Source organism: Limulus polyphemus, unplaced genomic scaffold, assembly GCF_000517525.1.
Source record: "Limulus polyphemus unplaced genomic scaffold, Limulus_polyphemus-2.1.2 Scaffold291, whole genome shotgun sequence".
In the NCBI taxonomy this organism is placed as follows: domain Eukaryota; kingdom Metazoa; phylum Arthropoda; class Merostomata; order Xiphosura; family Limulidae; genus Limulus; species Limulus polyphemus.
In genome coordinates this window covers 506,257-521,361 of record NW_013665901.1, presented here as the reverse complement: position 1 = coordinate 521,361, position 15,105 = coordinate 506,257, and the positions used below count along the sequence as shown (strand labels likewise).

General features: G+C 33.8%; 1 protein-coding gene across 1 annotated transcript in view; it reads left to right on the top strand.

Moving 5' to 3' along the window:
* The window catches only part of LOC106457092 (rho guanine nucleotide exchange factor 17-like), a 90,270-nt gene that overhangs the window by 68,891 nt on the left and 6,274 nt on the right, over window positions 1–15,105 (top strand). Inside the window, exons 6-16 of the mRNA XM_022382908.1 lie at window positions 3,456–3,547; window positions 4,423–4,499; window positions 4,761–4,951; window positions 8,220–8,342; window positions 9,370–9,410; window positions 10,175–10,292; window positions 10,820–10,906; window positions 11,847–11,914; window positions 13,231–13,379; window positions 13,557–13,731; window positions 14,399–14,569. Of these exons, the coding sequence (XP_022238616.1) occupies window positions 3,456–3,547; window positions 4,423–4,499; window positions 4,761–4,951; window positions 8,220–8,342; window positions 9,370–9,410; window positions 10,175–10,292; window positions 10,820–10,906; window positions 11,847–11,914; window positions 13,231–13,379; window positions 13,557–13,731; window positions 14,399–14,569 (1,292 nt within the window). The remainder of the gene's footprint in view (window positions 1–3,455; window positions 3,548–4,422; window positions 4,500–4,760; window positions 4,952–8,219; window positions 8,343–9,369; window positions 9,411–10,174; window positions 10,293–10,819; window positions 10,907–11,846; window positions 11,915–13,230; window positions 13,380–13,556; window positions 13,732–14,398; window positions 14,570–15,105) is intronic.

The following is a 15,105-nucleotide window of genomic DNA, read 5'->3' as shown; positions in this document are numbered from 1 at the left end:
TCACCTTTACGTTCCTCATGGTCTTCAGATATATGGTACTAGTACTATATATCTGAAGACATGAGGAACGTAAAGGTGACTAGTACCATATATCTGAAGGCATGAGGAACGTAAAGGTGACTAGTACCATATATCTGAAGGCATGAGGAACGTAAAGGTGACCAGTACCATATATCTTAAGGCATGAGGAACGTAAAGGTGACTAGCATGAGGAACGTAAAGGTGACCTTAAGATATAGGTTGCTAGACATCTTTACGTTTTTCATGCCTTCATATATCGGGTACTAGTCACCCTTACGTTTTTCATGCCTTCATATATCGGGTACTAGTCACCCTTACGTTCATCATGCCTTCAGATATAGGTTGCTAGACATTTTTACGTTCCTCGTGCCTTCAGATATAGGTTGCTAGACATTTTTACGTTCCTCATACCTTCAGATATAGGTTGCTAGACATTTTTACGTTCATCATGCCTTCAGATATAGGGTGCTAGTCACCCTTACGTTCCTCATACCTTCATATATAGGGTGCTAGTCACCCTTACGTTCCTCATACCTTCATATATAGGTTGCTAGACATTTTTACGTTCCTCGTACCTTCAGATATAGGTTGCTAGACATTTTTACGTTCCTCATACCTTCAGATATAGGGTGCTAGTCACCCTTACGTTCCTCATGCCTTCAGATGTGGTATCGGAGTCATGTTAACTAGAACTAACAGCTTGAATATTATAGACATTCACCCAATTACCACGAAGACCGGTGTATAATTTCCAACCTAGATGAGAGTACTCAGAAAGTAGTTATTTTGTATTACAAACATCACAGTCTAGGAAATGGATTTTAAATTCTCTCGCCAAAACAAGAATAGACTACGTACAGTCTAACACGAAGATGATAATACTTAACATTCGGGCACACCTTCCCGTGCTCGAAGAATTATATATATATAACATGAACCAGAATATAACCCTACAGAAATCACAGCCGGGAATACCCGGATCTTACAGCGTAGAAAAATACGTATCACACACACACACACACAAAGCCTTCAAAGATTATTTTCGTCTCGGAAAATTAATCAAATTTTTAGTTGATGTCTGCATAAGTTGTAGCTTATGTTTTGTTCATAACTTGTTATATTGTTATCATATATATAACACACTTTACATTAACAAAAACGCTGAAACTCTTGGGTTTTCGGTATGTGGACTTTGTGGGAATGTTGAGAATTTATTTTTAAGGAATTATAAAAAAACAACAATAACAGTGTTTTAATACTGCACCATTAGTCACGCGCACTATTGTCTTTAAAGTTGTTATGGAAAAATACAAAAAGTGACAAAGTTGATTAATGTTTAGATTATTCTAGCCATTGAAAGTCAGAAGAAACATCAGAATTGTTCCAATAATAAAGGTTTTAAAAGAAATTTAGGCCTTACTATAAAAGGATGTTTTTGTTCTTTGATTTTTTTTTTCATTAAATATTTACGAATTCCTTTGTGAATGGAAGATTCGCCGATAAAACTAATGAACGAAAAAGAAGTGGGTAAAAGAAGACATATGGAAGAAAGCCTTAATATTCATGTAGACATTTTTAGGATTTAGTGCATTATATTAACCGAAAGTTTGTCTACTTTTATGAACTCACGAATATAAACGAAAGAACTGCCAACTGCAGATATTCTTTAGAATTGTTGTTATTAGCTCAACGTTTTGGCTTTACGTCTTCATCGGGAGTATGGATTATTTGTAATGAACTCTTATGATTCAAATTAAGACCATTGTTCACGGTCGTTTCATTTATTCACAATTATTTGCATTATGCTCCAGTCAGCCTTACATTATTAGGATTTTGTTTTCTTTGTTGTTGTTAAGCAACATAAAAAGATATCTTTGCTATAGCAACCGGGAGTATAGAAGCCCAATTTTTAGCGTTATATGTCTCCAGACTTACCGCTGAGCCAAATGAAGAGCTTTTAAAAAGTATAAATGTACAAACGTTTTAGAGTTTACTTTTTTGTTTTTTTCAGATAAGTTTCTTGAGAATCATGAAATCTCTTTAGCTTAGGGGTCTTAATATATTCTGCTGCTGTGTAACACTGATCCTTAAATATTTCTATACATTCGTTTGGTTTAGAACACCGTCAAATGAAAGAATCATATTTTAAAGTTAGTCATTTATCTAAAAATCCAAACCAAAATATCTATATGAACTTAAGGTCGTCCTGAGAAGAATGTAGTTCTTCAGCTTAGAGGACTTGGTTCCTACATGTATTTACCCGAAACACCCACTTTTAAAGGATATTTATATAGCCAGTCCGTTATTTTAATCGTACAATCATAATGTCTTTGAAAGTTTTTTTGTAAAGCTACAAAAGTGGCATTCTGCGATCTTTCCTCCGCGGGTACCAAAACCCAATTCTTATGGATTTCTATGGTGCCCTCCATGACGTCATTCAAACTTCACCTTATCTCACACTTTGCCTTACATGGCCATTCCCAGTTTAACCCTGAACAAAATATGTACACCTTTCGAAAGCGCTCGGGATATAGGATATCGCATTTTTTTGTTAAATTGATTTTTTGAACCTACGTCTTTTTGTAACGTCATGTATGTATCTCTACGTAAGGAACATGTACCTTATTCAGGTATTTCCTAACTTAGGTATTTTAGGTGACTCTATGCTCAATTACCTACAAGAGAACTTGACAGTTCTTAATGGACACCCAATCCTTTCAAAATACACAGTGATTAAATTTTGTTATACAGACAAAAACACATAAACTTAACGTCACAAACGCTTAACGTTTAAGATTATAACTCAGAACTTTACACAAAATATCATGTTTAGAAATTAGAATCTCATTTCAAATAAACAAATTATTTTACATTTGGCAAAATTAACTCGCCATCCGGCTATTTAATCTTCGGATCAATATAACACAAATAATGTTTGTGGCGCCATCTAGTAAATATAAATAGCATTCGATGAATTTATTATTTTAAATTCACACTCATAATTTTGACATCTAAACAATGTTTCTATATTTCAATGAACTGACCTTATTTCTTATCGCAATGTGTATTATTGTAACCTAAGTACGTTCTTTACTTTTATATTAAAAAAAAATGACGTAACGAGTTTTTGTCGTATGTTCTTTAGTTCCCAGAAATCTCTCTTTATGACGGAAATGTAAGCGACTTTTGATACTTTAGTTACTAAACTTATATCTTTTTCACTCGGGCAAGATTTATGTCAAAGATGCGTCGAGTCAGTTAATTTTATTTTGATTTGACGGTAGAACTAACTGGGATACTTTCTATTAATATTACACACATCGATACAAATAAATGTTTTCATGACAAAAATATTTTAAATTTATATGCATATCTCGTAATAAGTTAAATTACTCTATTTTTTATTTATATTTACCTGTTTGATTTGTATACAGGGAGGGAGTGGACACCATATGCATCATCTTTCCGACCCCAGAGAAAAAGTTATCTTGGGAAGCTGCTTTTAACGAAGCCAAGCAAAAATTAGGTTAGCTATTATTAAAATTACCCTATTTCTCTCATTTCAATGATTAGGGAATGGAGAAATAAGAGATATAAATACCATAATTAATTATTTTTTTTAACATTTAAAAATATTTGTATATATACAACTGAAACGGCATTTAAATGTATATTCGTGCTAAGAGTAAATTTGTTAAATGGATTTTTACAAACACGTGATTTTTTCTGTTTTTATCATTTAAAGACGCTTAGTGGTCTTCACGTTAATCTATGATCGATGAGTAATTTTGCTCTTTTTGGCGTCTCTTAGATAATAATAATAATGAACATCTCTTATATAAATATTATGTTTCAGTTTTTGTACCTAGCCTAACTCCTCTAAAATTGAAAACACAATATGAGTAGAACAAAAGAGTGTACTAGAGTGTATTTTTTGTCTTCAGATAGTATTACATCAAAACGTATTAAAAGTTAGGCCACGATTTAGACGTAACTTTATTTTGAAATTTTATATTCTTTATAGATTATCTTTAACCACAACTCAGATTTTTGTCATGTATACATACCATCAAGTACGAGTGTTGTATTAAAGGGCCTAATTTCCATCTGAATCATTCGCTTATTAGACATGTTTTCTTGGGAGAGGGGGGAGGACAACTTCAACTGCACTCGGTCAACTGATGGGATTTCAGAAGTTTTAAGAACTACTCTGAGTGATATCGTTAACTATTGTAGATATGTTGTTCTACGGGATTGAAAAACGGTAAATATAAATGGAAGAGCTGTGTAACGATGGTGCAGAGATAGACTAGATTTCTAACTACTTTTTCCAACATTAGGTTTGACATTTTTTAAATATTACTTTGAGATCGATAGCTGTTTGAATTTTCTTTTTTATAGCACTGTCAATCGATAGAAGGCCGCCACCAGAGTTTCTCTATCCCGTTCCAATTCGCAAGACTAGGGCAGGGCTGCAGGTTTGTATAATAAAACTGAGAAAATTCTGTTTCTATCTTATGTTTTTGATTTACAAGATGAATTAATAAACCGTATCATTGTGAAAAGTACGATACAATTCAGCGATGGATGTTTTTGTCAAATAATATTATTGATGTTAAGAACTACTTGCGTAATAGCTTTTTACGCTTTAAATTGGCATGTTAAGTAATTACAAATTTTGTCATAAAAAAAAAGAAAGACATTGGTATTAACTGATATTTTATTTATTGTTTTTTCAGTTCACTTGCGCGGCACCGACATTAGGCCTAAACCATTTTGGGTTGAAGGATGTTTGGGTATGTAACAGTGACGGCTACGTTGGACAGGTATGCATACTTAGTCTCCAGCCAGAGCCCACAGTGACGTCATGTAATGGTGTGTGTAATGCCAGAATCTTGTGCATAGCATCAATACCAGCGGCCAATCCTATGTGAGTATGGCCACATATTTTTGTGTATGAAAAGTTTTATTTGCATCTATAGCAGCAAATAAGGGCGCATATTATTGAAAATTCCATAGTTGGTGTCATTACGATAAGGCAGTAATGCATCATTAATACGTTATATGTTTTTTTATTAGCTAGAAGTCGTAATATTCCATCATAATTCAGTCATTTTGCATTCTTCCGGAGTTTAAACTGCTAAACAGCAATAAATCACTAAAACTTAAACAGTCATTCATAACAACATGTCTGTTTTCAAAGAGATAATTATAATCTCGACTGTGATCTTGACCATTTACCAAAAGTAAACATCTATTGGCCTGGTATAGCCGGGTGGTTAGAGCACTCGACTCGCAAACTGCTGGTTGCGGGTTTGAATCTCCCTCCCACCAGACTTGCTCGCCATTTCAGCCGTGGAAGCTTTATAATGTGACGGCCAATCCCACAATTCGTTAGTAAAACAGTAGCCCAAGAGTTGGCGGTGATGACTAGCTGCATTCCCTCTAACCGTTCACTGCTAAACTAGGGACGGCTAGTGCAGATAGCCCTCGTGTAGCTTTGCGCGAAATTCGAAACAAACCAAAAAACTACATCTATTACGACTATATTCCCTATGGTTGCAAAGTTATATACGAACTTGTTTCATCTTTGTATGATTATTTCTGAGATAAGGTGTTAACTGTTATTGTAACTTTAAACTAAATATATTTCAAAATGCCTTAGTTGGACTTGAATTTATTTTTAAACTAAATTCACAGGTTTAAATATTAAAAAAGTCGTCAGTGTTGGATGACGAACCATGAATATTTGCTGTTTTCGATGTTTAAGCTTATTTTTCACACAGTGTGCTTTCTTCAGATGTAATGCTATTCAAAAAAAAAAACCGTGCTGCTTTTAGATCTCGCTCTTGAAATGAAAATACTCCATAACTAACACAGTTAGTAAAAATAATAGTTTTAAATTTGCATATAAACAACAATAACAAAAACCACACACGATGCATTAATCTTTTGCACCGTAGTAAGTGTTAATGTGCTAATACAATTCGAACTACGTTTTTACGAATATGTAACCATTGTTTGGAGTTATGTAACGGAATGGTTAAACTTGAAGAGCATTATAAAATTGTATCAAAAAAAACCAAAAAAAAAAAACTGCTAACTGGCAATTTAAACCCGATTTGTTACAGGACTTGTAATTTCCGAGTTGCCGTTGGAACGAATATAACAATTATTTTTCCAGAGATTGATCATTTTTTCGCTCAGGCAACATTATTGGAAGTGCAGTTTTTCGATTATCTGATTCAGGCTTTTTTTTAGGTTAAAGTCATTGTTTCCAAATTTCTGAGGGAACATTAATTGTGGTTTTACAATTAAGAATTATTTCCTGGTAAATCGTGATGAGTGTGTTCATACAATGAAGACCAGTATTATTGAGATAGGGACTGATATGTTCCTTGACATTTCTTGCAGCCTCCTGGCGGTGAACTTTATATAACGTTGCTTGCTGCTCAGGCATGCATATTAATAAACAGTTAAATAAGTATGCAAATGAAGTAATCTGTATCTAAAAAAAAACAAAGTTTTGTTTAACGATACAAATGAACTGAGCTTAAGGGTACAATTTATTTATAAAGTTATTTGTTTGTTAAAACATTTCTTATGTAAAAGTCATGCTAACGAAAAGACCAAAATAATTGAATTTGTTTGATACACCATATTTTATGTGCAAATTTTAACTATTCCGGTACTGATTTTATCAGTATTTTATATTTTGTAGTCCATTCAACAGATTTTGCTGTATATTATGTTTAACATAGTAAATATTATCGTGGACTACTTTTTAATATTTTAATTTAGACATTCGTATTGTTTACTAGAGGGAATTTTGGCATAACGTAATGATGATGTCCGACACCTAGAAATTTCCTGAGTACTTACATTTGACGTGACGTCTCGAATTTTCTAGAGTCTTGGGGAAGCAATATTGTAATAACTAGAACGTCGTTGTTGTTAATTAGTTAATTAGATAGTCGGTCATTTAGTGGTCGGTTACGGTATTATTCATAGATCACTGAGTTAACCAGTGTGTATGTTAACCAGTTTGGAGTTTGTGCCATAGATAGTTAATTAGATAGTCAGTCATTTAGTGGGCTGGTTACGATGTTGTTGATCGATTACTGAGTTAACAAGTGTGTATGTTAACCAGTTTGGAGTTTGTGCCATAGATAGTTAATTAGATAGTCAGTCATTTAGTGGGCTGGTTACGATGTTGTTGATCGATTACTGAGTTAACAGTTGTGTATGTTAACCAGTTTGGAGTTTGTGCCATAGATAGTTAATTAGACAGTAAGTCACTTAGTAGGTTGGTTACGGTATTGTTAATCGATTTCTGAGTTAACCAGTGTGTATGTTAACCAGTTTGGAGTTTGTGCCATAGATAGTTAAGTAGATAGTCAGTCATTTAGTGGGCTGGTTCAGATATTGTTGATCGATTACTGAGTTAACAAGTGTGTATGTTAACCAGTTTGGAGTTTGTGCCATAGATAGTTAATTACACAGTCAGTCGTTTAGTGTGTTCGTTACGGTATTGTTAATCGATTACTGAGTTAACCAGTTTGTATGTTAACCAGTTTAGAGTTTGTGTCATGAATACGAGAGGAAGTTTAACAAGTAAGTGATTGTTAAGTTTTATTTGTTAGTTAGGCCTATCGATTAGGTGTTCTCAGTTCAGGAAACCTTGTAAGCTGTAAACCTTTCAGATGATGAAATAAAACACTCCTTTCCTTAAGTTTGTTTGTTTTTTGAATTTCGCGCAAAGCTACACAAGGGCTATCTGCGCTAGCCGTCCCTAATTTAGCAGTGTAAGACTAGAGGAAAGGCAGCTAGTCATCACCACCCACCAACAACTCTTGGGCTACTCTTTTACCAACGAATAGTGGGATTGACCGTCACATTATAATGCCCCCACTGCTGAAAGGGCGAGCATGTTTGGTGGGACGGGGATTCGAACCCGCGACTCTCAGATTGTGAGTCGAGTGCCCTAACCACCTGGCCATGTCGGACCCCCTTTCATTAAGTGGTCTAGTCCTTACTGAATAATCAAAAAGAACTCACCTTACGATAGCAACTGTTATAACAATATTATAGATACTGCTATAGGAAACTATCAATCTACATCATATAGACTACAAAGAAAGCTAGCTTGTGTGATTAAAGTAATTGAACACATTTATTCATATAAGTTTATTTTATAGGTATGTCACTAATAGAAGAAAATCCGTCTTCGTCGAGCATAATGCTATAGTTAGTATTGACAATGATGATGCTGAGAAGGAGAATGAACAGCATGCTAACAATGGAAACTTTCAACTTGACAGGTAGGAAAACTATCTATCCCAAGTGCCGTGGCCATACCTTATCATTAACAGGAGATATAGTTTGTCTAGACTTAAGCTTGAGTTTAAACAAGATGTGGGTTGTTATGTTAAGGATATTCAAAGGATGTAAATAGTACTGTGTTCCTTTTGACTTTATCTATCCTGAAAATGTCTGAAAAGTGTATTTCACTGGGTCGTCAAAATTGTTTAATTTTAATAAATATAAGTGTAAGTATATTTCAATACCTTCACAAATGCTTTAGAAATGTAAAATGAAATTTCCATCATATGTTTTTTGTACTGATATACAAACGAATGACTCACGACTACAGACCAACATCGAGACACTTCTGAGGAAATAAAATGTAGCGAAACATAAATCAGGTGTTTGCACAAAAAATCCAGAAGCGTGGATAAACAACATTTTTTCTGAAGAACTGGTCTTATGTTATCTTGAAAATATATCAGTGTTATAATGCAAAAAAGCTGTGATTCAACAGAGGTAACAGGTGTAGCGGGCCCGGCATGGCAAGGTGGTTAGGGCGCTCGACTCGTAATCTGAGGGTCGCGGGTTCGAATCGCCTTTGCCTGGTCCCAAGTCCAGGATGAGAAAGGAGGAGGGTTGGGCGCGGGGCTAGCAACTCCACCCCGTAAAAACCAACCTGCTACAAGTAACTGCAACAACACCTTCCGTTGGCGAGGTGTTGTTGCGGCCCTATGCTCCACTGGGAGTTTTCAGGAATAAAAAAACAAACAGGCGTAGCATATTAAACAGAGTTGTAAGTTATGTTTCACTCAATTTTGTGGTAAAGTAATAACCCTCAACTGAAAACATGCAAACTAAAATAGATATTCAGTAATGCCTGGTAAATGTTTACTATTTTAAACAAGATATTGTGATTGTTTAGTTTTATGAAACTAAGTAATTTTATTTTACGTATTATAAACAGTTTATCCCTAGACATAACTGTGTATGATCCAGAGTATCGTGTGATACGTCCATTTTGAATTTTATGAATTTTTATAGTGATTCTAGTGATGAAGATGAGGAAGTAGGTGAATCCCAAGGTAAGTCTAAGCTTCACTGCAACATAGCCATTTCGGATTTTCCTGTTGTTGTTATGAGCTGATTTGTACTATTGTTAATACATTCTGGTTAAAAATTATCAGCTTTTAATGAATTACCCAATTGTTCATTATGAACATAAAATAATATATAACAAACTGCGCGTTAAAATAAAAGTACATAATATATAATTGCGATAGGGGAAATAAATACTTAAAATTCTGATATTAAAAAGCACGTAAAAAACAAACTGAAATAGTCTAAGACAACAGTATGAAAGTGTCTTATGAAATGATGGAAACTTTTGTCAAACTTTGTATAATTGATTGTTTAAAAATGAAACTGAAAGTTTGGATTTTAGTTAGAGTCTATTTTCTCGCCTTAAAAAAAATAGGTCACTGGGATGTTAAACCGCACGTTCTTGTTCTAAATTGAAGCATGTTATTATTAAAGGTCTCTACTACCATTTAATTAAGATAAGTTGTAATATTTAAGGAATTTTCTTTATATTTCTAATGATCTTTCCTTGATATTTCATTCTCATACTATAACGTTAATATTGACGAAGTCTATTCTGTTAACATCAATGAAATTCTGTAGACTTCTTGGACATTAAAGAATAATTAGTATTGACTTTAAAATTTTGCAAGTAAACTGTTGTTATTTTAAATATAGTGCAATGGAATGTCTTGATAATTTTTTACAGATTGGAATTTGTTGTTAACTCCATAATTACTAATTTCTCTTTGCTTATTTTATTGTTCAGAAGAAGATCCAGTCACGAAGCAAATTTCTTCAACAGGAAATCCAGTAGTGAAAGAAGAAGTCAAAGAGGAGATAGACAACCAGCAACCTACTGTGTGGTTAGGGACAGAGGATGGTTGGTAAGGGCATCTAGTGGTGAAATATATCATTAGTTTTTGCTTCTGCGCTTGGCGAAAATCGACGTTTGTTTCAATAATAAAACCAATCGAACTCTAGTGCTCACACGTTTAGTCCACGAAAGATGTATGCATTTATGTTATTTTTTATAATGCTGTAAGTCATTACGTGAGTAATTTAGCTCTGTTCAGAAGTTTTATGTGTAAGAAATTAGTTGATAACATCAGAGTCTGTACTAAATGTACGAAAATCTTGTGTTGTTTATTGTAACGTTCTTCCATTGTATAGTACCCTCTTCTCTCCCCCCACACCCAGTGGCACAGCAGTAAGTCTGAAGAATGATTTCTCATACTTTTAAGTTTTCAAAGTATCCATAATCTGTTTATACGTAAAAAATATAATTACAATTTTCTTTCAAATAAATAAATAAATTGAAACCATCTCTATAAGTTAATTGATAAATTAACTATGTTTTATTATTTGCTGTTTTTGTAATTTTCTGCTCGGTCATAAACGTTTTTTTTTACAGTATTCATATTTACAACTGTAAAGACAACATCCGCATCAAGAAAAACAAGATCAAAATCCAACATACTGCTGCTACCCAGTGCATCATGTAAGTTTATTTTCAGATTTTATACTGCCACCAGATTTTTGTTTTAATCCTTACAAAATCCAGCATACTGCTGCAACTCAGTGCATCATGTAAGTTTATTTTCAGGTTTTATACTGCCACCAGATTTTTGTTTTAATCCTTACAAAATCCAGCATACTGCTGCAACTCAGTGCAACATGTAAGTTTATTTTTAGATTATATGCTGCCACCAGATTTTTGTTTTAGTTCTTACAAAATCCAGCATACTGTTGCTACCCAGTGCATCATGTAAGTTTATCTTTAGATTATATGCTGCCACCAGATTTTGGCCCCCGTGGCACAGAGGTGTGTCTGCGGACTTACAATGCTAGAAACCGGAATTTGATACCTGTGGTGGACAGAACACAGATAGCCCATTATGTAGCTTTGTGTTTAATATCAAACAACAGCCACCAGGTTTTTTTAATTCTTACAAAATCCAGCATACTGCTACTACTCAGTGCATCATGTAAGTTTGTTTTCAGATTATACGCTGCCACCAGATTTTTGTTTTAATCCCTGCAAAATCCAGCATACTGCTACTACTCAGTGCATCATGTAAGTTTGTTTTCAGATAATACGCTGCCAACATATTTTTTGTTTTAATTCTTACAAAAGTTTTTAGTTATTTTCCATTAAAAACATTTTTGATGTACTGATGTGTATGTGTAGTTATATACTTAGCAGGAAGTTAGTGTACTTAAGAGATCTCGAATTAAAATATCCATTATATTTGCAAACATTTTAAGTGTGTAAGGCAACGTTTTTTTTTTATCACAACGCTGTGTAGATACATGTCAGTGATACTTATAATAAATACTAAGATTCACTTTTAATTCTATTAAATGTAACATTGATCATTATTTGGTAATTTCATTTTGTTAGTTTTCGAGATAAAAATAGTGACACTTTTTTATTATAGTTATTTCGACAACAGAGTGTTTTTGTCTTTGGCCAATGGTGAATTATATGTGTACAGACGGAGTGCAAGTAAGTAATATTAACTAATGATTTTTTTTATTTAAAATAAATATTCTATTTCAGCCAATACCATATAGTCCCTGCTACTTGTATGCATATATATATACAGGGTGGCCCAAAAGTAGGTATACAGTTAATAATTGATAATGTGTTCAAAGTAATTAAATTATACAGTTGATAATTGGTATTATATTTAACGTCACTTTACACATGATATGGAATTATGGGATGGTTAATCCCGCAGGTGTTCAAATTGAAGCCCATCACTGTTCACAAAATCCTGGAGGTCTGCCTGTCACACTTCTAGAAACTTTCTGATACAAGTCTGTCTGTCCATCAAATTCTGTAAATGTGTCTGTGATGTACCCTTTCATTTCTTCAACATTCCGCAATTTCCTACCTGTACACTTTGTACTTGAGTCCTCCCCAAAAGAAAAAGTCCATATGTAACTGTATATATCTAGCTTTGGTCCATTCTCTCTGTATATATATGCTGTTGTTTTTCCAGTAGAGATGTATTCGTAAATTTACTTCTGACCTTGATTAAAGTAGATGAACATTTCTTAAACATTTTACTATATATTTGTTCTGTAATATTTCTGGATGAGGATGTTATAGACATTTTTTCAACAAAAATAACGTAACTAATCGCTTAACGTTTGAATTTTTAACTGAAGAAAATCTCATCCAAGGGAAGAAGAATGAGTCTATTACGAATTTTACTCCCACAGCGTCAATGCTAATGAAACAATGCCTAGCTCTGTATTTACTTGAAACTGACAAGCTGTAATTAACCAGACTGCTTATTTTTTTTAACATAGCTTTGAAGTAAAACCACAGAAAAGTATTTATAAGTTGAGATTATGCTTTGAGAAAAAGAATGTATATCAACTTCTTTCTTGTATTACATAAAACGGCGTTAAATGATTATAATAGATGCCCTCTTAAATCTCTGCTTATCATTCAAGATACACTTATGGAACAAAAATTGAAATAATGTTTCATAGTGTATTGTTGGATGATTGACTTCGTTACCATAGTTCATTTGAACATTTTCCCAGTAGTTAGTGTGCCGAAATTTGGAGCTATGGTTTCGTGGTTTGCGCCCCGCTGCCTCCAAAGAATAAAAATATCGTAGTATAAACTAGTAAATATATATATATATATATATATATGATATTTTAAAAAATTATTAGGTTAATCTCTTGTCAGAATATTTCTAATGCACTGTTTTATAATTGAAGTAAATATTTTTATGGGTAGAACGTTATTTGGTGGTTTGTATGGGAATGAATCAGAAAAATCTTGTTTCTTTGGTAAACCAGAGGGAGGTTGGAACATCAGTGAGCCTCAGCGCGTCCAAATTGGAAGCGTCTCAGCCTCTGTGTCTCGAATGCTGGCAGTAGCTGGAAAACTCTGGTGTGGGTGTCAGAATAACATCAAAATTCTCAACACCAACTCATTGGAAGAAGAGGTGGACCAAATGTTTGAAATATAAACACTGACTTTAACTATTTTTGTTTAGAAAAGTAAAGTCATGATAATTAAATATGAATATTTAACGAATCAATGAAACAATGTTTATTTTTGGGTCAGTTTGTGATGATTAAATAATAATTAGGCCGATAATAATGAATTATTTCTTTGACAGCACTGTTTACAAGTGAGTAGCGACACTTCTCGAGCAGTACTTTGTTTGGTGACGTCAGGGTTGGGTGTGTGGGTTGCCATTGAGCACAGTGCAGTCCTCAGACTCTTCCACGCAACAAGCTACGAAAATCTTCTGGATGTGAACGTGGCTCCAGCTGTCACAAAGATGCTAGCCGGTGAGACAGTGATTACATTATTGGGTGACAAAAATACCAGTATATTCACAGACATTGTTTTGACTCATAGTGTATAGTTAGACCCCTCTTTCATTAAGAACTCTGATCAAATCTGCTACTGAGAATCTATATGATTAACAAACAGTTGTATTACACAACTTTTTCTAAAAACTGTTTGTGAACCTAATTATTTGTGGGTCCATGGTTTTGTTGATTACAGAGTCCTCTATTAACATTTAAACCACATACACACAAATGTAACGAAAAAGCAAAGATGTTACAATTAATCTCATTATTTACTGCAGGAGTGCTCTTTGTATTTTACACAGGAATGAGTGATTTCACACATTTGCTTGGGTAGTTCTTTACTATGAATGTTTTAACAGGCAAGAACGTAAAGCTACTCAATACCATGCAATATGTATTCCCCGAAAACAAGTTGGTAATATAAGTTTTAAAACTAAATTAGTTCGATATGTTAGGATTTATTATATTTTAATTTACCTATGTTTAATATCAAGGAATTCTGCAAATTGGTTTGGTGCTAGTTACATTGTTTACAATCAAATCGAAAAACAAATCTAATTCAAATTATAGCGAGCTATTTAAATAGGATTTTTTAATGCCAATGAAATCAGTTGTCGAGCTCTAATCTCTCTATCTCTAGGTTGTGACGACATTATTCGTCAACATAAGGCAGCTTGTCTTCGCGTCACGGCTCTTCTGGCCTGTAAAGACCTGCTGTGGGTTGGGACAAGTGCGGGGGTCATCTTGTCTCTACCTCTTCCTCACCTGACCTCATCTACCTCACGGCTAGACAACGTTCCAAACGTTTCTGGTAACCAGTAATCCTTTGTTAAAATCATCCCTTGTTTGAGACAGCCATGGCCGGATTAAGGGGGCAAAAAATGGGTGCAATTGCCCCGAGTCAGCTGGATTGAAGGAGGCCTTCGATTAAAAGAAATTAAAAAATATTACTCAAAAACTGGATATCTCATTCAGAAACATATGTTTTCAGCTGTGCCACTTTGACAACAGCAATTTTAAGCGTTTCATATATACCTATTATTTTATAATTTTTCATTGACATGTTCTTACAGCCTGTTCTTTCATAAATATATGCTTGTCTTTTTAACAAAAAATAATTCGTTGTCGATTTATGTTTATTATAAAAATGTCGTTGTTATTACTATATATTTACTATAAATATTTTGTATATTATCTACCCATCACTTAAATTTGTATCATGCTCAAACTGTAAATAATAAATACTATTGAACTGTATTTGACTTATTTATGAAGTTCAGTTTTGAGCCTCCATCCTGCCCCCCCCCCCCAATGGCACAGCGGTATGTCTGCAGACTTACAATGCTA